This window comes from Atractosteus spatula, chromosome 6 (genome assembly GCF_055471065.1).
Source record: "Atractosteus spatula isolate fAtrSpa1 chromosome 6, fAtrSpa1.hap1, whole genome shotgun sequence".
NCBI lineage: Eukaryota > Metazoa > Chordata > Actinopteri > Semionotiformes > Lepisosteidae > Atractosteus > Atractosteus spatula.
Window position 1 is genome coordinate 21,904,020 of NC_142711.1, and position 25,582 is coordinate 21,929,601.

At 47.0% G+C, this 25,582-nt stretch overlaps 1 protein-coding gene across 16 annotated transcripts in view; it reads right to left on the minus strand.

Moving 5' to 3' along the window:
* The window catches only part of arhgap12b (Rho GTPase activating protein 12b), a 90,753-nt gene extending 66,762 nt beyond the window's left edge, over positions 1 to 23,991 (minus strand). For all 16 annotated transcript variants that reach the window (XM_088918457.1, XM_088918454.1, XM_088918458.1 and 13 more), the window contains exons 1-2: positions 23,768 to 23,991; positions 13,693 to 14,469 (exon numbers count right to left, since the gene is read on the minus strand). In XM_088918457.1, coding sequence (XP_088774583.1) covers positions 13,693 to 14,397 — 705 coding nt within the window. In that variant the 5' untranslated portion in view covers positions 14,398 to 14,469; positions 23,768 to 23,991. The remainder of the gene's footprint in view (positions 1 to 13,692; positions 14,470 to 23,767) is intronic.
* Between the last annotated feature and the right edge of the window lie 1,591 nt (positions 23,992 to 25,582).

Here is a 25,582-nt window from a genome sequence, read left to right on the forward strand (position 1 = left end):
ATTCTAAGATAACCCAGTAAAATAAAACCCAATAAAAACGTATGCACTTTCCATTTCTCTGGACAGGGTTGGCTTCTCAGCTGACTGGTCCCGTGTTTTTTTTTCCCCCTTAAATTCAACCTACTAAAACGCTAGGCACAAATATTAAACAATACAGCAATGAGGTTACTAAATGAAAGACCAAATAAGATTTGATGATCACATCAACATATGCTTATGATTCAAATCAGATTACACACAAGAGCAAAGGAAACACTTCTGCTTTATTACTGTGAATGCCACAAACAATCACAAAGTACAACTAAACCTTCAAAAGACAACAGTGCATGCTTCTTTTTTCTTTGTAAAACAATCAGTGATGCTAATTTTTATTTTGGGAAATCCTTCAGTATCTTTTTAATGGTGGTATGTTGTTGATATGAACAAAATGGGTTTAGAAATTGTTTTTTAGAGAAACGCAGTTCTTCGTTTGTGGGGCAGAACAGAAAAAAATGATTTCAGAACATCGTCTTTTAAAGTATTTTTCAAGACTTCCAACGCCAACTGTTCAAAGAACATTGCTACATTTACAGTAATAATGATTCAGCGAGATCCAGACTGGTGCCTCAGAATCTGCTTGGCTCAGACCTGGGAGCTCTCATGCAGGATCAAACCAAACCGTATCAACATTCAGAGGAAGGACTGCGATTTAAGTAGTGAAACTAATCACACCTCAAGCTGTGAGGCAAGACTCACCTCCTCCAGGGCTTACTGCGAGGACAGAGGCACTTGCTACTTCTGCAGATGTGCTGTACACCGATTTTCTCCGGGAACTCACTTGGTGCGGTGTTACAGCTCACCATTACACATACATATTACTCCACCAAACACTCTTCAACAAGAAGTGAAGTTTAATTATTACTGGGGGTGGGCAGGGAGAGGACCCATTTGGCAGTCTGATCCTCTTCGACTTTCAGAATCTGCGTGAACCTTTGTGCAAAACTGGACATATGGAGCAGAAAAACCATACAGTGAATTTAATATTATTTTTTTAAAATTCCAACATCTGGTTATGCAGCAATCACTTGGTGATGCTTTATGTAAAACAGCCCATAACCTGTAAAACCCCAAGTTGCATAAAAAGCACGAAACATCAGGAATCTGAGTGGTTTTCCTAGTTATGAACCTACAGACAGAAGCTTGACATGCTACCAGACTAAACTCGACAAGCCCATGTTAGGAGGATGTTAAGGGCTTCATGTACACTTCTACAGAGCTCACAACCGCACTTACTTAAGACAACATCGGACATCTTAACTCAAAAACAGCAGTACAGATTATGGCAATTCGCGCAAAGTGCCATTTGGAAACACGTGAACAAGTTGAATTATTTCTCGGAGCTGCTTACTCAGAATACGTCACTGAAGCCTTTTGAAACGCATAAGCACAAATGTGCGGGGGTCTCTGACTGCAAGCAGTGCTCATGCATATCTGACCCAACAGCCAGTGCTGGACTATTAAAAATACCTCATCTATACCACTGGCGAGCACACTGGAAGTGGAGTCCATGGTGGCTGTGACTGAGAGGTGAAAAGGTGGCTCTCAGTCAAATGGACTGAGCTTATTCAGGAGGGTTAGTTGTCATTTTTCTTTTTGGTGGTTGAACATGATTATTCTCTTTGAATTAAAAGAGGTTGTTTGGTTTAGAGAAGTTCTACTCACACGGTGGGATACACCCTGGACAGGACGCCAGTCCGCTGTAGGACAGACCAACTCCAACACTCCCGCCACACCAGGGCCAGTTTTCCCAGAAGCCAGTTAACCAGCATGTCTCTGGGCTGTGGGAGGAACCGCACGCCACCATGGGGAGGACATACAAACTCCAGGCCCAGGACCTGAACCCAGGGCCCCAGCACTGTGACCACTGCGCCGCCGTGCTGCTCTACTGATGCTGAATCCCTCGACAGGGTGCGCCTGGCCGCTCAACAGCCCATGAAGTGACTCTGACTGGCATTTCCATCTTTGGTCCACTTCCTGCAGACAAAATCCTAAAGCTTAAAAAGCACTCTAGACCCCCTTCCACAGACCTGTAAATGAGGTGAAGGCACAAAACCATACGTGCATATTTTTATTCCAAGCAGGCCTCCCTTAAGATTTTGTCAGATTAGAGCTCTCTCATTCTCCCTTTGTGCTCACTAACGTCTCACACAGAACTCACTGGGTGCCACTGCGAAAACAAACATGCCTGGATTCCACAATCAAGCCCCTGTTCAGCTGAGCCTATAGAGAGCCTGGCGCTTTCCACGATGACCCTCAACCTCTTTGTCTACCTGCTCTCCACCTCTCAGCTTTTTCCATGGCTGTTCCAAATGCTCCGAACAGAAAAGATCTCTCTGGAAGGCCCCCCGCACAAAAACGCAGCTGGAACAATAACAGCCTGGTGAAAAGAGGGGGACTGGAACACTGTGTCCGTCCGCCACCATAGGAGTTTAAAGGCTGTAACTTAGCTGCCGAACACTGTCACACCACAGGTTTGCGGCTCATTCACCCCAAGACTCCCCTGACCTCCCTCTGTTCAGTTTCTCAATCCACTAACCAGGACGGCCCAGTAGATTGAAGATTTATTCACTCACCAGTACTCATTAAGGTTAGAAAAGTCTTTAAACCCTTTCCTGAAAGACTGTTTTGGATCAAAGCGCAACAGTACTGATGTGTACAAAGCCCCTGGGAATCCAAGCTGCTTGTTACCCAGCTATGAGAACAGAGCGGCCTGCAGGTGCTCCGGCACACGAGAGGGGAGCCGGGCCGCACCCCGCTGCTTGACGACAGGCTCCGTGCGCTTGCTCAGCGCTCCAGAGGCCGCCGGCCCTGCAGTTAGCCAGCGCGCACCAGACAGAATCGCAGCGTGAAAACACGCCGCTGCCACCAGCCCCCGCGCAGGGCAGCCCAGACGCAAGCAAGGCGAGAGCCTTTTACACACTTTCAGCTCGAAGGCAGCTTTGAAGAGGGAGGGGGGGAACAACAGGTAAGCAGAACACAGTTTCCTCTATCTGGCTCCCAGCGGAGAGCAGCAGCAGGTCACACACACACACACACACACACACACACACACACACACACACACAGCGGCGCGTTCCCAGTGAAAACCCTCATCCCCAGCATCAGCGGGCGTTCCAAGGACGATCGCCCGTCCCCTGTCAGCCGGGGATGCAATGGAAATGTTTGTGTCATCAGATACAGCCCAGGAGAGACTCAGACATGTCAGACTCCCACCTTTCAAAACGCCCCCTAAACACGGGCCATTTTGCTGCCCTTACCAGCCGATTCACCTCAACAATCCTGAGCGTGGTGACGAGCGCAGAGGTGAGCACTAAAAGAACGGTGAATATCTTAGAATGTCTTAAAAACATTTCCCTTAAAACTTTTGGTTCTGCATCATGATCGTCTGTGATGTTCTGCATTTTGGAATTCCCAAGTTTACAGCATTATCAACAACGCTATCCAACTAGCTCTGGGCAGACCGAAAGCTATAGCATCCGATTGCCTTTTCCTTGACGTTCTTCGGTCAAGAGTACATCTTTGGCAACGGCAATCGTTAATACAGGTGCATCACTTGAGATGTACTTCAGATGATGAATCTGAACAATCACAGGCACTTGTTCACCAGGGTGAAAACACTCATTAGAGCTCGGTCATTTTAAAAAGCGGTTGTTTTGCTAGAAAAATGCTTCCGTCTCCTCTTTGTCCCGACATTTTCGCAAGCACAATCAACATCTCATCTTTAAAAATATTTTTTTTGCAGCAGCAGCAGCAACGCCTCCTAAACTAAACAAGCAGATAAACAGATCCACACTCTGCTCTTTCCCCTCAAGTAGTCTAACAACCTGTGATTTAGGTCTCCCAGCTGTTCAAACATTACAGCTGAACAGTTATGTAATATTTCATCGAGAGAACTGCTTAATGTACCATCTCCCCATATAATCCTTTTTAAGTGACTTTAGATTCTGCATTTTGTAGTTGTATTTCACATATATTTTAACAAAACACAATAGATAAAAAATTATTTACTGTATAATTATAATATATATTCATGCACCCAAATTGACTGTCAATTAAATTACATATGAAGAGAGGGCATTAGCAGTTACTGAGAAGTTTTCCATTGGTGATCAATTAAATAACACTTCTTATACTCGAGAATCGAAGACTGATGCAGCTCACATGTTAAAGATGCCCATCAAGTCCTGGCACGACGTTCAGAGGGAGTATAAAGGGATATAAAACCATGCTGCTCTGACGTACCTTTGCCTCTGGGTACATTATATCCCTGCTGGCGCTGTACTGTATTTGCTGTATTTCGGCAAAAGACGCCCCACCTTTCTCCTCATCTGCAGGCGGCTCTCCAGAAGAACAGCCAAGACCCCCGACGAGCCGCGTCAGGACAGCCCCCGACCGGAGCCCGATCCGCGCGGCCGCAGCTCGGCACCCTGCCCAGCGGAAGCGGGGTCGCTCGGCAGCCGCCGGCACCCCCCGCGTGACATGGTCGCCCGGCGCCTGCCCGCCCGCTCGGCAAAACACACGCCAACACCCCGCCACCACAGAACCGCCCGTACCCGGGCTGCCCTTCCCTATCCCCCGCCAAGGACCCCCTTCCAGCCGCGCGGACCCCTTCTCTTCCCTAGGAGAGGCCGGGCGAATCCCAGTGGCAGAGCCGAGGCTCGGGAGGCATGTGCCCAGGCGCCAGTTTTCACCCCTGGGACCACACAGGGACCCCGAGGGCAGACGGCGAGGCCACACGAGGAGGAAATCTCCCTGTCGCTCCGCAGCCCGACAAAGCTGGAGATAAATGAAGGAGCACTGATACACAGCTCCCTGTCTGATGTCACATTTCTACTCTTACTGTTATGTCAGTGCATATGGGCTGAGCTACAAGAACACTAATCCTTTGGCATAAACCCTGGAGAGTCGCAATAATATCTGTCCTTGGAACTAGCCTTCCAAAAGATTTGACTTATTCGTGCTTCCACCAATGCGACAAAGGTCAGACTGTGAAACACAATGTTGGCCGTAACTACACAGGTATACTCCCAGTGTAAAGAAGTGCTGATTCCAGTTCAGGCTCTCTTATTTGCCAGTATCACAAGGAATGTAAAAAAATTAGATTACAGATGCAGTGTTTTTCCCCGAACTTAACACACTGGAGCTTCTCAATTCCATTATCTTTAAGGTTTGAACCTGCACAATCTTTTAGAATCTAAAAAGTTTACCGTATACAAAGTAGAATACCTTAGAGAACCCTGTTTTAGAAATGGACACTTTTTTAAAGATTTTACCTTTAATCAAAAATAACATTTTCCAGGATACCACAGGGTTCCTCCTGTTTCGATTGATAAAATTGACAGGGTACAGGGTATAAAGATAAAAAAAATCTATGTCAACTGAACTCATTAAGAAACCCTGAAGTCTACGCTGTCTCTGCCCAAAGGATCTAGCACTGCATCCTCATTTCATTTCCATGGGCCTTTAAGCAGTCTTCCCAATACAGCAAGTACTAAAAAAATTCCTTATACTTATATAGCACTTTTCTGGACACTCCCCTCAAAACGCTCTACAGGTAATGGGGACTCCCCTCCACCACCACCAGTGTGCAGCCCCACCTGGATGATGTGACGGCAGCCATAGTGCGCCAGAACGCTCACCACACATCAGCTATCAGTGGAGGAGAGCAGAGTGATGAAGCCAGTTCATAGATGGGGATTATTAGGAGGCCATGAATGGTAAAGGCCAAGGGGAAATTTGGCCGGGACACCAACGTAACACCCCTACTCTTTTTGAGAAATGCCCTGGGATTTTTAATGACCACGGAGTCAGGACCTTGGTTTTACATCTCATAATAAAGGACAGTGCCTTTTTACAGTACAGTGTCCCCGTCACTATACTGGGGCATTTGGTCTGTGTGGGTCCTCAGGGTGAGCGCCCCTTGCTGGTCCCACTAACACCTCTTCCAGCAGCAGCCTTAGCTTTCCCAGGAGGTCTCCCATCCAGGTACTGGCCAGGCTCACACTTGCTGAGCTTCAGTAGGTTGCCACTTTCAGGGTGACATAGCTGCTAGCAATGCTATGGTGCTAACAAATTTATTGGACTAGGTCTCCCTGTTGATGGCCGCTTCATAAACAACAAAAAAGTCAAGCTACACTTGTAAAAAAGCAGGAGGAACAAAAAAAATCTTGCACCCAGTACTCATAGTATCTGTGGCAAAAGCCAAACATGCGTGAATAAAGCTTTATGCAAGTAAAATCAGAACTCTTGATAACTCATACAAACATACAAAAACCCAGATACCTAAGTGATCAAAATTCATGACCACAGGCCTGAAAGGGTTTGTCCTCCTGTTATTTCTATGCTTAGCAGACACCCTTATCCAGGGTGACGTATTACATTTCCATTGGATATAGATAAACAAAAAACTTTTCAGGAAAAATCACTGTTGAGTCACAAACTGGTACAGGTGTGGTGTGAAAGCACACTGTTAAAAGAACCTGGACAGGAGGAACTGCTCACTATTGTAAGGGCACTAAGCTCCCACTGAATGCAACCTTTGCTCGATAACTAAAGACGGTAAACAAGAATAAGCAAATTCGAACCAGGCTGAACTCTCCCTGAATGAAACCCCACCTACTGTCCACAGATCAGCTTGTAGGCAAGGCAATAAAAGCTTCTATTACCGCACATCCTGAAGGCACCGGAGCACCTAACTGTGTGAAAAGTTTCGTCTCTCTCTTCCGGCCACAGGCCAACTTTCTTTCCCTGGCCGACTGTAACACCGGCCTCCGCAGCACATCTCCAGCCACTTCCCACCTTCGGGGTCGGAGAGACTCCGGGATTTAACCCATCCATCCATTTTCAAACTGCTCCATCCGATTCAGGGTGGCGGGGGAGCCGGAGCCTATCCCAGCAAGCAATGGGCGCAAGGCGGGGTACACCCCGGACAGGACGCCAGTCCAGCGCACGGCACTCGCACTGACACAAACACAGACGTGCGCACACACTCACACCAGGGCCAGTTTTCCCAGAAGCCAATGGAAAAGCCAGTATGTCTTAGGACTGTGGGAGAAACCAGAGCGCCTGGAGGAAAACTCACCCAAGCAGGGGGAGAACAAACTCCACACAGGCAGCACTCCAGGTCCCAGACCAAACCCCGGGCTCCAGCAATGGGCAAAGGGCAGCAACGCTAACCTCCACACCGCCGTGCTGCCCAAGGGCTTATTTTATATGGTTCCTCCAAGCGGCCTGGCTTGGCCAATGGCGACAAAGCTGCCCGATGGCATCTGCTTCTGCCTCAGTTAAAAGGCTTCGTCTATAAAAAGAGAGCTACTTTGCACAAGGACTTCAGGGTTGACCGAGTGCCTGTGGTTGCATTCCTGCTTGGCCTAAAATATCACATCACTGCGCCGAGCCTATCAATGCTGTAAATGTGTTCCGGGGATAAGGCTGAACGTTTCCTGCTGTGTAGCACCTATTCCTGGGCACTAAACCACACAGAAAAAGAAGGTGATGTACACATACACTCTTCATCCCAGTTCAGAAAACCAAGCAAGCCTGCTTAAGATTTCCCACAAAAAGTTAGCTGGTCACAAACACCGATTATTCAGCATTTTCTTCTGAAACGATAAACCTATTTAAAAAGCATTAAACTAATTGCAGCTAGCGTGCCCTTCGACAAGTCATACACCTCCCGACGCTTCCACACTATTTTGTTTTAATTAAGAGTGCGAGTGGGGGGCCGGAGAGCTCCCGGCTAGAAACAACGCAGAGCAATGACAGAACAACCTGACCTCGGACTCTGTACAACATCCATTTAATACCTGACCCAAAGAGAGCAGTCCTCCCACTGCGTTAACCTTGTGCATTAACCAGCACATCCTCCTCTAGAAACAGAGATTTGTTCCAGTCACCATGCACACTACTGGGAGATGAACCACTGTAATTAAACGAGAAAGCCTACTGAGCAAGTATTCTGTTTGTTTACGATGAACTTAATCAGGCAAAGGGAGACCGTCTCCCCCTCACATTTCTCCCCCTAATGTCTCACCTTTGACAGCGGGCAGACGGAGTCGCGTCACTCAGAGCGGCCAACCTAGAGTCAGTGATGACCCGTGGCGTCACAGGAAACCACAAGCCACAGAGACAGGGGTCTGCCCTTCCCTTCACCGCGCACAGCAGCACGGCGGATCCGCCACCTCTCTCTCATCTGCACATGAAGCCTGACAGCCAAGGCCAGGGCTGAGCAGAAGGGTTCTTCATGGGTTCTCTGACAGCTAAGGTCAGCGGCACCAACTGGGTTCAGGTTATGGAAACACGGAAAACTGCAGAGAGAGACTGTGGCACGGGTACGAAAATGGCTGCTTACCCACCAGGTTTAGTAAGAACAAACTGGTCGCCTCTCACCCACCTCCCCCCCCCCAAAAAAAATGAAGGAAAGTAATGTAAAATTTCACATTTGTTGTGGAGACTCACCATTCTGTAAATTAACCAATGTGTTTTTTTGTACATGAATAGACGAAACCATCTATACAAATGGTGGGCAAACGCGTCTCCCTATGTAAAATCGCACGTATTAGGGTTCTGGACACTTGAGAGATACGTTACTAACTGGTGTAGAGAAAAACAGTTTCCTCACAGGTGAAGCATCGGGTCACGGACAAATACGGCGTCTCTTCGTCACCTGCCACTTGACTATCAAAAAGTGAAAAAAGACTTACTGCCTCAGTTAGCGCAAAATATGAACTTAATCAGGCAAAGGGAGACCGTCTCCCCCTCACATTTCTCCCCCTAATGTCTCACCTTTGACAGCGGGCAGACAGAGTCGCGTCACTCAGAGCGGCCAACCTAGAGTCAGTGATGACCCGTGGCGTCACAGGAAACCACAAGCCACAGAGACGGGGGTCTGCCCTTCCCTTCACCGCGCACAGCAGCACGGCAGATCCGCCACCTCTCTCTCATCTGCACATGAAGCCTGACAGCCGAGGCCAGGGCTGAGCAGAAGGGTTCTCCATGGGTTCTCTGACAGCTAACGTCAGCGGCCCCAACTGGGTTCAGGATATGGAAACACGGAAAACTGCAGAGAGAGACTGTGGCACGGATAAGACGATGGCTGCTTACCCACCAGGTTTAGTAAGAACAAACTGGTCGCCTCTCACCCCCCTCCCCCCCAAAAAAAAATGAAGGAAAGTAATGTAAAATTTCACATTTGTTGTGGAGACTCACCATTCCGTAAATTAACCAATGTGTTTTTTTGTACATGACTAGAAGAAACCATCTATACAAATGGTGGGCAAACGCGTCTCCCTATGTAAAATCGCACGTATTAGGGTTCTGGACACTTGAGAGATACGTTAGTAACTGGTGTACAGAAAAACAGTTTCCCCACAGGTGAAGCATCGGGTCACGGACAAATTCGGCGTCTCTTCGTCACCTGCCACTTGACTATCAAAAAGTGAAAAAAGACTTACTGTCTCAGTGAGCGCAAAATAATAAATGGGGCGTCAACAGCAAAAAGAACATCATGATGGCTTGATTCAGACAGATGATAGCAAATAGCAACTTGCTTCAAGCACAAAACTCTTCCCCAGGCAGCTTCATGGGTCGCCCACATCACTGATGCATCCTATATAATCAAACTAGTAGATGGATCTAATCACATCTTGTTCGGGATAACAGTTATAATAATGAAGCTAGCTAGTGCGCACACTAGTACACTAATCTAGCTTTTACATAGCTGGAGGAGCTTATCTTCATGTGCCACTTTATATCATCTGTGGGAGGTCACCACCTGACCTAGGCTGTCTCCTGCAGGAAACCCTCAACACGCTCGCTTTCTCTGCTACAGGAAAAACAAAGAAAGTTTTTAGACAATGTAGCCCCCGCTCCTCATTAACAACCAACCAACAGAACCAGGCGACACAGACTGCAGCTGTAACTCCTGAGACACAAGGCTCCTCTCTCGGTAAGCAGCGAGGAGAAAACGGCGGTTGTCGCCCTGAAAGCTGGGTGGCGCTCAGTGTTCCTGAACGGTTGCTTGCGCGACCTCAACTTGCGAGCGGGGGAAAAAAAGAGTAGCCTGCTGATGGGAGTCTCTTACCCCTCACCTCTGGTGAAACTGGGGAAAACCGAGAGCAACCCGCCGAGCTGCACTCCTCCCGAAAACAGCCGGCTCTCCTCGGGCCTGCCGTTGGTGCAGGATTTGCCAACAGCTTTAAAGAGAATAAACATACTCCTTTCCCATTATACTCCAGTCAGGGTGGCTCTCTATCTTGTTATGCGAGCCATGGTGTGTTGCCCTCCACTTAAGGAGTCACAACGTGATACCCTGGGAAGCAAGATATCCTTTGAAGAAAAACAACCAGAGTGTTTTTGCAAGTTTAAAAAAAACAGAAAGTTTGCAAGTTTTTTTTAAAAAAAGCACTTGCAAATGTTTATTTTTTTAATTTGTCACCCTTCAAAGAAAAATAAGTTACATAGACCTTCCCCTGGTCCAGCGGGACTCTGAACAACACACTTTGCCGTACTGCGCACTGTACAAAGCCTTAGAGGAAAAGAGCATGTAAAAGCAGCCTGGCCCATCTCCCATATTGCTCAGACGCCGACGCCTCTTCCAAGGCAGAGACCCTGTCCCGTGCCCACCCCCTCCGACTAGAGCGCGCAGCTGGGTGAAACCGGCAGGCGTTCTCAAGCCCGCGCACAATGAGTCCCTCACGATCCATAGAACGTTCCGGAGAGAACAAAACCGGCCGCATGCCGACAGGAGAGCAGGGCGTCCACCTCCGGCCACGTGACGCACCGAGCCGCCGCCGGCTCTTCGGACGGACAGCCGGACTCGGAGGTGCAATTACAATAAAACGCCGACAAAGGAAAGGATCAAGACAGGCTAGACCAAGAAATACCTTTTGCAAAAACCAGGGGTGGATGGCGGCATTGGGGTTAAAGAAAGCCCGAGGCAGCTGCTTCGAAATTTTATTTTGTGCCCTTAATGTGGAAAAAACACTTGTCACAGTCTGCCTGGGCCCTCGGGACAGCAGAGACCTGACGTTAGTCTTACCACAACCGGCACACCTACCACTAACAACAGCTAATGTCTTCTGGGGTCTCTGCAAACCCTGAAGAGAAACTCGCAATAACAGCAAAATCAAATAAAAGCCATTAAGCAAGCTTAAGAAACTTCATTATAAGTTTTGGACGTGGCTCACAACGTTCATGCCAGCAGCTCGGGAAAGCGCCGGTGCTGTCGCTGCACTGTGGCCTGGGGAGGCTCAGTCATCTCTCTCCCTCTCTCTCCTGGACACCGCAGACGCTCACAGGGGGCTCCGCATGGAGAGTCGCTTTCACTGCATCGCTTTGCCAGGATACCTCTTCAGAGAGGCTGGCTCATGTTCAATCAAAATATAATAACAATCCTTACGCATACATCTTTCTGGACACTCCATTCAAAGTGCTTTAGGGGAGGCAACGGGGATCCCCTCCACCACCACCAGTGTGCAGCCCCCACCTGGATGATGCACCAGTACGCTCCCCACACATCAGCTACCACAGGGAAGGGGAACAGAGTGATGAAGCCAGTTCATAGAGGGGGATTATTAGGAGGGCATGACTGGTAAAGGCCAAGGGGAAATTTGGCCAGGACGCCGGGGTTAATATCCCTACTCGTTTTGAGAAACGCCCTGGGATTTATAATGACCATAGAGAGTCAGGAAAGTGCATTTTACAGTATAGTGTCCCCTTCACTATACTGGGGCATTAGGACCCACACAGACCCCAGGGTGAGCACCCCCTACTGGTCCCATTGACACCTCTTCCAGCACCAACCTGGTTGTAAGTTGTAAGTTGCAGGTTGATATAGCTGCTGTCTTATATACTCATTCTCTCTCTATATATGACCCTACATAGAGTTTGTATGACTCTGAAAAATGATATTCAGAGGCCCTTTTGACATTAAACATCAAATTAAAACAAAGGCAGACCTGGGACTTTGTGGAAAAACGTACTTTTCAAATCAAAGCATTTTATAATTTGCCGGTCTATAGGCAAACAGACTGCTTGTCATTTTGGCCTCGTCATGCTAATTTGTTTTCTTGAAACTTGCAAATATAATGATTATTGCGGAAGACACCCAAGAATACTGAGCATCAAAATAATTGCTTTATGCATTAATGTTTCTCAAAAAAATTAAGTACAGGGATTTGGGATATTGAATTCAGGCAATGAAGGGATCAAACACGACTGTCATTCTACTGATATCTTTGCGAGTTTGCTGCAGTTACAAGTTTCTGTTTTTGCATAAACGTAAGGGTTTCGTCAAATTTAGCATGTATAAATGACAAGTTAATTTGATGGTATCTATAGCACATCCTCGACAGAACTCGGGAAGTCAAAACAGCAGTGAGAGAAATACCCGCAACAGGGAAGTTCTACAGCACGGCACTTTTATTAGGAATTTTCCAAGAGCTGAACTGCATCGCTCAGGTAATTACACCACAGATCAGGGAACCCGGCCAGATGATTCCTTTCTCATAAAAACTGTGAGCCGATCAGGCATTCAAGACCATCCCTTCCACAGGCCGGTCTCTGTAGCGGCCAATTAAAAACTAGATGCCGTATCTTGGATCTACAGCCCTCCGATTCTCCAATTTAGACATGGGGATGAATCCTCTGCTGATGTGACCTAGTTTCTATTAATTGTCTCTGGTTTTGTTCTATAGCAGCCACTTCCACAGTTTTTTTGGCAAAGAGAACAAAGCAAGTGCAATGCATCTTAATGCGCGGCTGGATTAAAATGTGGCGACTCAGCCTATTTGCTTAATAAACCACTTCAGATTACTATGCACAGCAAAAATAATTGGGGGGGGAGGGGGAACACTGAAATCCAGCATCCAAGCATCTGCACGGTCCTAATCTTAGCAGTGGGGGACATCCACCTCTTTGTCTCATTTCAGCCATCCTATCTTGCATCAGCTCTGCCTCTTCTGTACACTGGCATTTCAGGGCCCCTCTGGGCACAGCAAAGTTCTGGGAGCAACAAAGAAAAGCCATTTGCTCTTACAGGGCTTCAACAGACACCAGCTCTCCAAGCTGCCGCAAATATCGATATCAAATAGCGATACCAATTATCGATCTGTCTGGACACCCAATTCCTTATTACAAGAAACAGTCACACCTGACCGGCGGGGAAAAAGTACATTTGATCAAACTCAGAAGTTACTTGGTCTCTTCAGTACTAATCATCAGGTACCTGTGAGGCTCAAGCAAAGTGAAGAGTGCGCAGAACATTATGATAGACACAGCCGGCCCTTTTGACCGCAGGATAAATGGGCAGACAGCATTTGGCATCACGGAGGCTGTATCCTTAGACAGCATGCCCACATTTAACTAAACTCACTGCCTGCCACCGGGGAAGAACAGAACAACACAGAACCCTATGCTGTCCACAAGATACACAAACACAGGCTCACAAGGGAACACACCAAGCATTCACAAGAGAAGGAAAGAAAAATCTGACAGGTCAATAAGTGAAAACCCTCTACAGGGCATGTATTTTAGAGCTCTCTATCAGGCATTATACTTGTTCGAGCCACTATTACACTATGATTCGGTCAAACAGAAAGCACCCGTCGGTCCTGGCAGACCCGTCCTGCCTCTGCCGAGCGCGGCTGTGCGTACCTGCAGGTGCTCGGTGGAGCTGCTGCTCAGCTCGTCTCCCGACTCCGAGTCCTGGCGGTGCTTCTCCGAGCCCTCCCCCGCCGAGTCGCAGTGGGGGGGCGTCCGGTCGGCCTCCAGGTCCAGGGGGGGCTTCCGCCCGGCCGCGGGGGACCTGCTGTGATTGGGCGGCCGGGGAGGCGGCGGCGGCGAGTCGGCCCGGCCCCCCAGGAGAGAGCCAGCGGCGCCGCCGATGTTGTTGTTGTTCAGGAAGTGCTCCGCCAGGCTCTTGCTCTGCACGGGGCTGCCCAGGTTCTGGTTGGCGTCCCTGGGAGGGGCTGGCGGGGTGACGGGCCCGGGAGCGGGGCGGCCGAAACTGGTCATCTCAGGGGCCTTGGCCAGGTTTTCGTTCGACTTCTGCAGGGGGTGGATGTCCAGCATGTCGGGCTTCGCCTTGACCAGAGCGCCGGAGTGCAGGGGCTTCTGGGGAGGCATGAGAGCCTTGCGCACCTCCCTCACATACTGGGCAGGCACGTAGAAGGGCTTAGTGTTCTCGTCCTTCTTCACCTGCCACCAGTCCTCATTGGTCTTCCTCAGCAGGATGTAGCACTCCCCTTGCTTGATGGTGATGAGCCGGTCTTTGGCCTTGTACTCGTAGTCGTATTCCACCTCCACGTAGACCTGCCCGGGAGCTATGGCCAAGTCGCACTTGCCATCCTTGTCGGCCATCTTCTGCGCGGCTCCGAAGTTCACCGAGCGAAAGCTGGAGGCACCCACATGGCGCGCTTCGCCGGCGCAGCTCTGGAAGAGAGCAGGACACCCTTCAGATCAGGAGCTTCGGTCAAACACCTCACACAATGCCCTTCAAGATGCCAACAGAAACATTTTTTTAAAAAAACAATTGGAAAAATCAAGACATAGAAATCTCTAGAGCAGGTCAACATCCACAACTCTGTGCTCTATGATTCTTCTACATCTCTTTACGTCTGAGAGGACTGATTCCTCAAGTCCACCTTCTTATAGTCCCTTCACAGGGCTGCCTTTGCAATTTCCTAGCACTCACTGCTCCTAAAACCTTATTGCAAGTATGAAGCTCATTGTGACCAATAGAAAAACAGACTTAAGGAACAAAAGCCGCAGACCACCTCCGAAAACACTGACGGACAAAAAAGGAAATTTGCAGCATGTCGTGTAAAATGACAAGAAAAACGATACAAATGAGGACTAATTTTCCTTTGATTTTTTTTTACAAATTCTTTCCCCCGGACACTGGACCGTTACACCGAGTGGTCACCTATCCCTTCACTCTGTCACAGACGTCGGCCTCAGAACCGTTTCTCTCACAGGAGGGAAAAAAACAACTCCAAATCCCCAAGGGTTTGACCCATTTCAGGCCTGTCCAGCGACAGGCTCTCCTGCAATTTATACTAATAAAGGAGAATACCAAATCAGTACTAAATATTTAAAACCACATCCGCATTTGAAAAATCATGCGTATACAGTGATTACTAAGGGCCTACATGAAAGAGTCTGAGGCCTACAAAAGGCATAAACTGGCATAACAAACCGTAGACCAGGAACAGTGCTGTTCCCATGTTTGCATTTTGAAGATGAGCATCATACAGCAAAGGTGTATTAAAATTCACCTTCTGCTGTAGCAAAAAATGTGTATATATTTTGACAAATTTTTAACAAGACATTTGGACAACATTCTTTTAAACAGAAACGAGATTTGTGCTGTGTAAAATAATGTAAAATATCATAGCTGTGATTAAGGTTAAGAATGCTAAATAAACATCCCATACTTGAAGGTAATGAGCAGGTTTTGCTAAACTGCCATCTAGTGAAATTGTAATGATGGCTAACTGCAGTTTAAAGAGCAGTATTTAGTTTTAAAATACATAAACACAGAACCATACAAATAATAATACTATGCAATGGCTGTGCCTAGTATTTAGATCATTACTGGTATGTATGGCCTGCTCAACATCAATTTAAATCAGATCTGGCCCACCACACCAAATAAGCTTGCCACCCCTTATGTACAGAGTCAGAACAGATCAGTAGATCAATTTCAGGTGATCCAGTTAAGTAAAGAATGTGTGCCAGCCGTGTTCTTGAGGGTTTCTGAACTACCTAAGTGGACAGTCCACCTGCTTCAGTGGTGGAATCACAGCGGTCGCCAGGAATTTGGAAAACGCTGCTTTAAGAGTGACACGAAACTCACAGGATCGCGGTCCTCTCCATGGCCAAGTGCCTTCCCTGCACTACCCCATGGATGAAATGAAGCAGGTGATGGGAGGATACAGATCAGAAGTCATACCTGTTTTCAGGAGGGATCTAAGGTGGCGTCTGTGCCAAACAACCTCATCAGTTATGTCCCGAGTTGGAAGTTTCACATCTCTCACTGAACACCGAATTATTATAGCTCCCTGCCCGAGTGTGTGGTATAAACAGCCATCGTGTTTTACAAACAGCAGCTCATTACATTTTCCTGCTTAGTCATTTTTTTTTAGCAAACAGGAGAAATATTCAATGTTAAGAGCTTCTTCTTTGAAGTACATATTGAATTAGAGTCCTGGTTGCACAGTCTATGGTATAAAATCTGTTCTAGGTTGTATACAGAGAAGCAACTTAAATCTGGTCTGATTCATACCAGAAGACGGTGTCAGCACGACATTAGCATGTGTTAAATTTGTGTGGTAAGGTGTGTAAGAAGACTTTTGCACCAAGACGGGAATAACAACCTAAATAATGGGGGTGAATAAAAAAAAGTTTGGAAAACATGAAGAGTACACTGAAATAAAACTCTTCTTACACACCTTACCACACAAATGTGAAGTACTGGATGTTTCAGCAATTCACATGGACACTGAGGATTTATGCTGTACATTTTGCTTAGGAGACCAGGACCGCTCTCAGGTGGGGAGAAGCAGCTGCTTCAGATAACCAAATGCTTAAAGAGGAGGAAATGGTTATAACTGGATTAGGGAGAAGGGAAAAACAGTAATTTAATGATTAAGGAAGGAGATATAAATATAGTATAGCATCCCAGATGATGTATTGGGTGTACTAGTGAGTAATAAAGTCAGCTGTTAGGAAATAGCAGTCAAGAGAAGGCCAAAGGATAAGAAGACCAAAGTCTTCTGAACTTTTGGATTGCTTCATGCTTGAAAACACCACCTGTAGAACACAATGCGACACTGATCTGGTCCTTGCTGCTGGACTTGAGCTGCTGATCTTTATTTAGATGTGTACAGCTGAGGTGCCCTAGTTGCCCATAACTAAAGCCTCAAATAAATAGTCTTGCAGGCTGCACAGAAATCATGAAATCATGCCAACACCACGCTTTTTCAATCTTTCTTTTGAAAATGTATATATGTTTCATACAAATACCTTCAACTTAAGCCACTGCATTACCTAGTATTGTACTTTTCTGCACAAAGGCGATCCATGGAAGAGGAATAAGACACAAAACACTATTTGAAAGAAAACTGATACAAACCAGCAAAAATTCACTTCTACAACTATCGCGATTTGGCAAGGGGTACTTGTCCAAATCAAGGGTGCTGACTTTCCATTCACTTATTTAAAGACATATAAATTTCTCCACAGCTTTATTCTTAACAGGTAAGAGTCGTGTAATTCTGTTCTGTTTTCTCCTTTTGAGATAAAAAACAAGTTATGGAGACCGCTCCGAAGTCTGGGATAGTCTGGAGCGAGTGCGCACGCGGGACTTGCGTTTTTTCCCCACGGTGTTCCTGCCAGGACACGGCCTGTCGAAACAGATCCATGCCATCGCTGAAGCGGGGCTCCGTGAGGGGGCGGAGAACCCCAGGGGGGCACCGCGCTTCCGAGACGGACACAGTCACAGCCCCAGGGGCGCTGGCTTCGCCCGTGGACGATTCGGGCTCGGGCAACACACGAGCTGAACCCTTGCCGACAGCCAGAAATACACAGGCGTCGCCTGCCATGCATTGGAGATCCCAGCTTTACTGACTGATGATCTGACGTTACATATTGATGATGATGGACGGATGTTTGCCTGTTAAGCCTTCCGGCATGTAGGGGCAGCTTAACTTTTTTTTTTTAATGGGACAGGGTTGTTAGTCTTGTGCCCAACCTCCAACATGGAGGACCTGGCACCCGACATGCAACACGAACCCACTACCCTGAGACTATGAGTCTCATGCTCTACCACCAGGGCTAGTAGGGGCCCACGTCTCGATGAAGGGTGACCTATTACATCCTGCCGGACTGCAGCTCCCCATATCCGGGGCTGGGCACCCCTGGGGTACTATTACTTTGTTACAGACGCTTGTCCAAGGATATCTGATTTGTAGTTGGCTTTTTGATGGGTTACATAGAAAAATAAGTAAATGGTTCTTTCATGGTTACCTCTTTTAATAAATCTACCACTAAAAATCCAAGTTTTCAACTTATCCCTGCGTCATAATGCTTTCTTAAAGTGCCTTCAGTGTTTCTAGCCACAGATTCTTCTATAATCACTCATTTTCCCTGCTCTGTCAATTCGCCCTGTAGTAAAACTGTTTTAGATCTTAGAAAAGGGTTTAACGATATCTTAACCCCACGCTTCACGCTAAGTAGTTCATCCCTACCCTGTGCCACATAAGCCTCTAGCACCAAGCGGGAATTGTACAGGCCACACATCTATTTAAGTGCCCGCCAGCAGCTTCATCGCTCGCCTTTATTTAACTCTCCTCGGTCAAATAAGATGAGCAAACAAACCACCAAGCCTGGAGGTTTTCCTGCGCTGCTCATGTGCCACCTCTCCGAAATAGAAACTAATAAAAATGGCTTCCAGCAGCCCAAAACATTTGACCACCACAGAGGGGAAGTTTCCAATTCTCGGCCATTATCTTACACCCTAGGTAAAGAGGCTGTTTTTGATTTAACAAAAACGTTTTTTTACCCCACATTTCCACACAGACACAAACTACCTCCGATATCGAGGCATTGTTTATATTCTTTGCTGCAAATGTGAGTATTTTCCTTTTCTTTTTTTTCCTTTCCTACGACTGTTTAATTGTAATGGGAGGCAACCCAACAGATTACCAAACACAAGTTCTTATCACTGTCTTTTGATGTGATCTGCCCCTCAGCCTGAATCTGCGTGCTGCAGCTTATTTTCACTAACACTGCTGCTGCCAATGAACAGAAGCCCTGGGGGAGGTAGAGATTACATGCTATTGGTGTTCACCAGCCCCAGTTAATTCACCCTAATTTTAAACAAAAAACTCATGAAAAGCAAGGAAATTAGAAGACGTGCTTGTGCATTTTTCTGCTAAATCCCGACACAACCACACCAACCCCCCGAAGACGACAGGATGAAATCTTCCCAGACTCCATTACTCTCCACCAACCCCAAAAGACACCTTAAATCTCAACAGATCTGGAGGTTTATCCAAAGTCAAGCTCCACATTCACAAATCAGCCCCTCTCACATCCTGCTGAAGTACACGTTTACCACACTGACCCAGAACTCTGACAAACAAGACGTTTTCCATTCAGGCTTTTTTCGAGTTGTTGTTGACGCTGTGCATCCACCTGAACGCCGTTGACAACACAAATTCCTCACGGACGACACAAAAAGACAAATTGTTGGGGGTTTTTTTCCCCCCAGATACAAAATACATTTCAAAATGTGTAGAAAATAAAGCAAGCCACACAAGCTTCAACCTCTCGGTGAGGTTGAGAAATGATTTTAAGATTTTCCAGCCACGTGGCCCTGTTCTTTCATATCAATGCATGCACAGACTTATCAGAAGCAGCCAACATCGTTGGAATTTCCACAATAAAAGTAGTCACCATGGCAGAATGCTCCTGGTACATTACAAGTTTGTAGTCACGGCATTGCTCAATTCATTACTGCCCTGAGTAAGCACCACTATCAATTAACTCTTGAAATACAGAGTCTGTTGCTTTTTTATTCCCTCAAATGGTTGCAAGGCCCAAAGTTATTTAACAGACAGTAAAGCTGGCAAGGCTGCACAGGATTACGCCTGAAGAACAGTATTTTTATGCCTTCATCTAAAAACCAAAGTGTTCAAAACAAACAGGAACAACAAAAGTGCAATGCTCAGCAAATCAGTAAACAGTTGTGTTTCAACCAGAGAACAGGACCCAACTTCTTGAATTTCACTCCACAGTCTAAGATCCAAAACTGAGCTTCATCTCGGTGTCAGACCGCTCGGTACAAATCCTTATATAAATTTGACTGTGCCAGCCTTCTCGGCCTCCGAACATTTTTTTTTGTCAGACAGCAAATGAAATCCAGGTTTCCTCCAAAAGAGGGCAAAACAAGGCACTGGAAAAGAGGATTAAAATAACATTTTAATTCCCATTTGCCCACTTCCTAATTCTCTTCTTTCCTCTTCCACAGAAGGCCACAAATAAACACAGCAGGCAAATTGCCTGTGGCTTTTTGTGGGGGAGGGATGCTAGCACAGTGCTTAGCACTGGACCAGGAAGCCTGGGTTCAAATCTGGACCTAGTGTGCCATCTGTGCGGAGTTTGTGTGTTCACCTCGTGTTCATGTGGGTTTCCTCTGGGTGCACTGGTGTCCATCCCACAGTCCAAAGACACACTGATAGGTCAAAAGGAAGGATTATCTTCAATCAGATTAACGACTATAGTTCCTCTGGACCCACCAGGGTTGCCCTTGCTCAGCACTTCCCATGAGGGGGTCTCGCTTACCGCTCTCATCTCAGTTATAGCATTAAAATTCCTAAACAACCAAGGTGCTCTTTCGGGACCAGTCTCCCTCCCCACCTTTAGAAAAAAGGCGACGAGATATCTCCCGTCAGATCTATCAAATTGTGTAACACTTATCACTCAGATTTGAGATCAGGAGAAAGCTGACAGTAATATCTCTGCTCCTGCTGTGAAGACGCATGCTAGATCTTCCTCACGGGAGGAAAGCCCTTCCTGGCTCTTAGGAAGTCTCCATTCTCCCCTTAGAAAACCTGTTATATAGTCTGCATGGGAAACTACGCTACAATACTGTTTTGTTATTTGATTACAACATGGGCTGAAGACGTTTGAGTAGGAAGCTGTTTCAGTAGCTGTAGGCTGCAAAGGAACAGGTACAGGTCTATTCCCTGCTGACAGGAAACTAGGCCTTCTTCACATGGTCTGTGTAACAGCAGTATAACTCTGAGCAAATATGCACTCCTAATTAATTAATGGAACAACAGTTGCTAGAGATATAGAACAGAGATGAATTTGGTTATCTGCTATGTGCCCCTTCCAATGAATTGAGAAAGAGTACTCATGAATCCAATCAGATTGTGAAAATGGCAGGAAAAACAATGGGCCCAGGTCAGCAATTTACATGATAATACAGTTCTTAGAACGGCAAGGAACATCACAGCTGATTCCAAGTACCCTCTCCATTTTCAATTTGTAACGCACCCACTAGGGAGAACTACGGGGTATCAAATTCAAATAAAAACATGTATAAGACGCCCTTTGTCCCCTCTGCAGTAAAACTGCTCTCTAAATGTATGTAAATGTAGTCCCCCGACTACCAATTTATCCATCCCTTTATTGATGCAGTACAGACGGCTTTTGTGATTGCATGTACTTCCTGTGACTTTCACGTTAAACTTGTGTGTTTTGCACTTGTATGGGAAAAGCCAAAGACAAATTTACACAGTAGTGGACAATAAAGTATCTAGTAATAGGTTTATTCCATGCTGAAAAGAGAAGGCTCAACGGCCGAAACGTTGTGTTTTCTTCTCTTTTCAGCATGGAATAAACCTATTACTTGTTCCTTTGCAGCTTATGGATTCTGATGCAGCTACCCACCTGAATAAAGTATCTATCAGACCACAGACAGTCACCCAACCACTGCCAAACAAGAGCTGTAAAAGATTGAAGGTGGCGTAATCTGTAATCTGCAGTGAATAAAATGACCTTGCTCAGAAACTGCACTAAAAATACAGCATTTTCACCTTCAAGCCAGATTCATGTCCCACGCATCCTATCTCAACGCTGAATGGCCTACTTTTGCCTGATTTAGATCAGACGTGCCCAGGTGTATTCTTTTCTCCTGTTGAATTTTACTCCCCGCCAGAGTCTCCAAACTCGCTGGCCAACCGGCCGCTGCTTTCACGAAACGGCATCCTTTCAAAAACTTTAAAGGGAACAGGGTTCTGCGCCGCATACTGTGAAAGTTGGAGGGGGAGGGACAGAGCAACCTCTTCCTGAAATGAGACAGGTAGGAAGGGTGAACGCCTTTTAAAGGCCAGGAAAGAAAATATCCTTCAAAACAAAAGACCAACACCCAACACGAAGGGTTTTAAGCACGTTCTTTTTAAGAAAAAAAAACATCCGAAACACGACGACGACCGGCAAAACGAATTCTTTAGTGAAACGCGGGTTTTAAAGAAAATCGTCCTCACGACTGAAATGGGCGGGGGGGGGGAGGAAGGGCATTTGTCGGTGGCTTCTTACCTACCTACACCTCGGGCTTGTAGGGACGTGTCGCCAGCCGCCTCAGCGCTCGCGTCCGGCTCCCTGGAATGTCTCCCGGCTGCTCGCACCGGGGGCACCGACTGGCCCAGACAGAGCAGCGCAGCGCCCCGGCACCGGAGCCGCGTCCCGCATCGGGCAGGTCTCCGGCGGGGCTGCGCGGCAGCTGCCGCCGGGCGCGGGGCTCTTGCTGGCGGGCTTAAAGAGAGCACCGTCCGGGGCTGCTCGGCTTCCGACGAACACAACTCCTCGCGTAGTCGCAGTAAAACGCGGTACTCGGCCGGTTCACGACAGCCCGCTGCGTCCAAGACGGTGCAGCAGGAGCCCCGGCTGCACACGCACACACGGGCAGCTCGACGGAGTTACTCCCCACCGGGTTGACCTCGCTGTACTTCAGCTCTTTGCAATAGCAGACTGAGACAAGTCAGAATGCTACCGCACAGTTACGGCGGTGTTGCCTTTGTTAGATACAAATCTAATCTCCACCTCTCTCCTCCTTAGGAGCGACGTCGAAAAGAGTTTGTGTATTCAGCCTTAAACCTACAACGCGCTGAAACCACAGAAATCTTAGTCGTAGTCACGACGTATATTTCAGTATATTTCGTAAAGCAGGCGAAAACAGGTGGTTTGCGCTTTTTAAGAAAATCCTTGCTTTAAGAAACCCGACAGTCTCGACTTAAGTAGAACAACAATGCAGTTTAGGTTGGTGGCTGTGGCTACTACATCAAACGACGACAAAAACACACACAACCAGAGGACCTAATTCGCTTATCTGCTCCCCATCCGCTGCTCTGTGTGAAAGTACTCCCTCCCCAAACACGCCAGTGGGGAGGGGGGCGTCTTTGGGGCCCACCGAGTTGTAAACCACGTTTGTGAACCCTTAACAAGATAAGAGCATGCTCGAGTCTCCCAGGGCATTCCTTAAATAACGTGGCGTTTTACCTGAAAGACCATATCTTGCCCCCGCGATTTAATCGGATCTGCAAATGAACACATTCGGCACCGCTCGCTCGGTTCCCAAATTTGTTTTTCACCAAAACATACAATAAAACAAGTTTTTTTTGTCCTCCTTGGAAATGTTCCCCCCCGGTTGAAACTGCTCCAACAACATCCAGCGTTTACGCCGCCTCACCGAACACGGTTTCCTTGCGATCTCCATTAGATACGCGGTCCCACAAGTGTCACTTTGATACAGATGCTTAATAAATACGGAAAGGCCATGAGGTCCTAGCTGCTAAGAGGTGAAAGAAACGCACCGCACTTGAATCAAAACCGCAAGGCACGGCTTTCTAATGAGATAAGTCAACTCCGCACTGTAGCGCTTGAAACCGTAAAAACACCGTGACAAAAGGGAGAAAAACACCCCACACTAAATACAAACTACAAGTGTAGGTGCCCATAATGGTCAGCAAATTGCAGTGGTGACCGTCCTAAGGCGTTTTTTTCCAGCCGGATCGGCCAGACAGAACAGGTTCTTTTTCATTTCGGCAGAGAAACATGGGGGATCAAGTATCGTGTCCCGAAGCGACTTTCAGTAGCCGCTACCGACCCTCAGTCACTTTGGTTCGCGCCGGCAAACAACAACAACACATCTTTTACTAACCTGCTACTTTTCTTTCCGCCCCTCGGCGTCCCCGGTTTTCAAAGACCAGCGGTCCCTGTCAGTAAATAAACTTCTCTCTTTCCGCCCGGTTTCCTAGTCCGCAGTCCGCACAGGTCGCAGGCGCGCCGCGCGTCTTCCCCGGCAGGAGCGCCCTCTCCCTCCGCCCCGTTTCCACTCGCCTGACGCGCACACGCTCCGCTCGCTCCCGCCTCGCCGGCCGCCCAGCTCCGCCGCCGGACGGTATCGCTTCGCCCTGCAGCTTGAGTTACCTTAATGGCTGGTGCACGGGGCAGGCTGTCCTGGGGACTGGCACCATCTTGTGGTTTGTCTGAATTACATTAAAGGCTGGACGGCTCGATTTAGTTGGGGTTTTTTTATTTGTTGACCTCTCCTTGGTGAACGTATGTCAGAATATGTGGCGAGGCGATACAGCCAGTGGCATATTTGCCTTCCCACGGCAAAATAGGTATTTGGTTTTTTGATGTTTTTTTTAAACGGGAATATAAGTTATGAAACTGGAAAAGTTTTGTTTCCCCTAGCCTTCTGAAGGTTTTTATGCAACTTACGCAATAAGATTTTTTTTAATGATATGCTACACCGTTTTCAACGTACAACGCAGTCAGGCACGTCTACAGTTAAATTGGACTGTTATCACCAACGAAAGCCTTCTCAGTACATTCACGGATCGGGGCTGTCCAGTCCCTGTCTTGAGGGCTGTAGTGTCTGCTGTTCCTCTAGGTGTCTTTAAGGGCCCGATGAGCTGGGAAGCGCTGGTAATGAAGAGCTGAGCCGAAATTAAAAACTGCTCGTTCTCACGACCCGGACTGGACAGCCCTGACCTTTCAATCGGAGGATACCAGTCCACTGCAGAGCGTGCCCACAAGGGTCAGTTTAGAAAGTCCAGTTAACCTCCTAGACAACATGTCTTCCTACACTCATTCAAAACCCCTACGGAACTGCAGGTGTCTCCGATTTCTGCTCTTCTTTACGAATGTACTGCGTGGGTAGGAGAGGATGGGCTTGCTTTTGATTACTTTAAAAGGGTATTGTTTAAATAATATTAAAAATAAGGGGCACTCGTTTATCGTACTGTTTGAAACGATGCATTATACGGAAATACCGCACAGTGAGAGAGACTGCCATCTTCCAAGTCCACACGCATTTTCGGGTGACATTTCTTTTGAGATGCAGTGAAAGAGCGCGTCGCCTTACGCCACATTCTCCAAAATTCTGCTCAGGAATAGTTGAGGCTTCTCGGCCTGAACCATCGACACAAATAGTTGCACTTCTGTCAAGGGAAAATGTTAATAAATCCAAACAAATTCAAGAGACCTTCTTTCAGAAGTCCTTTGGATTCCTTGCCAGCCGTGCTTAGAGGAGACAGATGGCTGGTGCTGCCGAGACTGGATAATAGATCCATATTATTGCCTCGATTATTTGGTTTGAGGTTTTTTAAATGGATTATGCAGACAGCAAACTGTCCCAGTGGTCCGAATGACACAGAAAGCAGTATAGAACAGAACCCCTCCAAAAGCTGGAATGACCAATTTAGCTTTTAAAAAAAAACCAAGGAGAACCTTACTATATAACTCTTAAACATCTGACTTTGGAGAATACATTTAGTTAATGTGGAGTCAACTGTATTATACCAAGATTTTAAAATGTGTTCCACTAATTGTGCAATTAAAGAGATGTAAATCACAAATTGTCATTAAGATGCCTTTTGCGGACAAGAAAACAAAATTGTTACTGCTTTTAAATTATATTTTTTAAAGGAATTGCACTCAGGTATACTTTTTCCCGATTTAATTATTG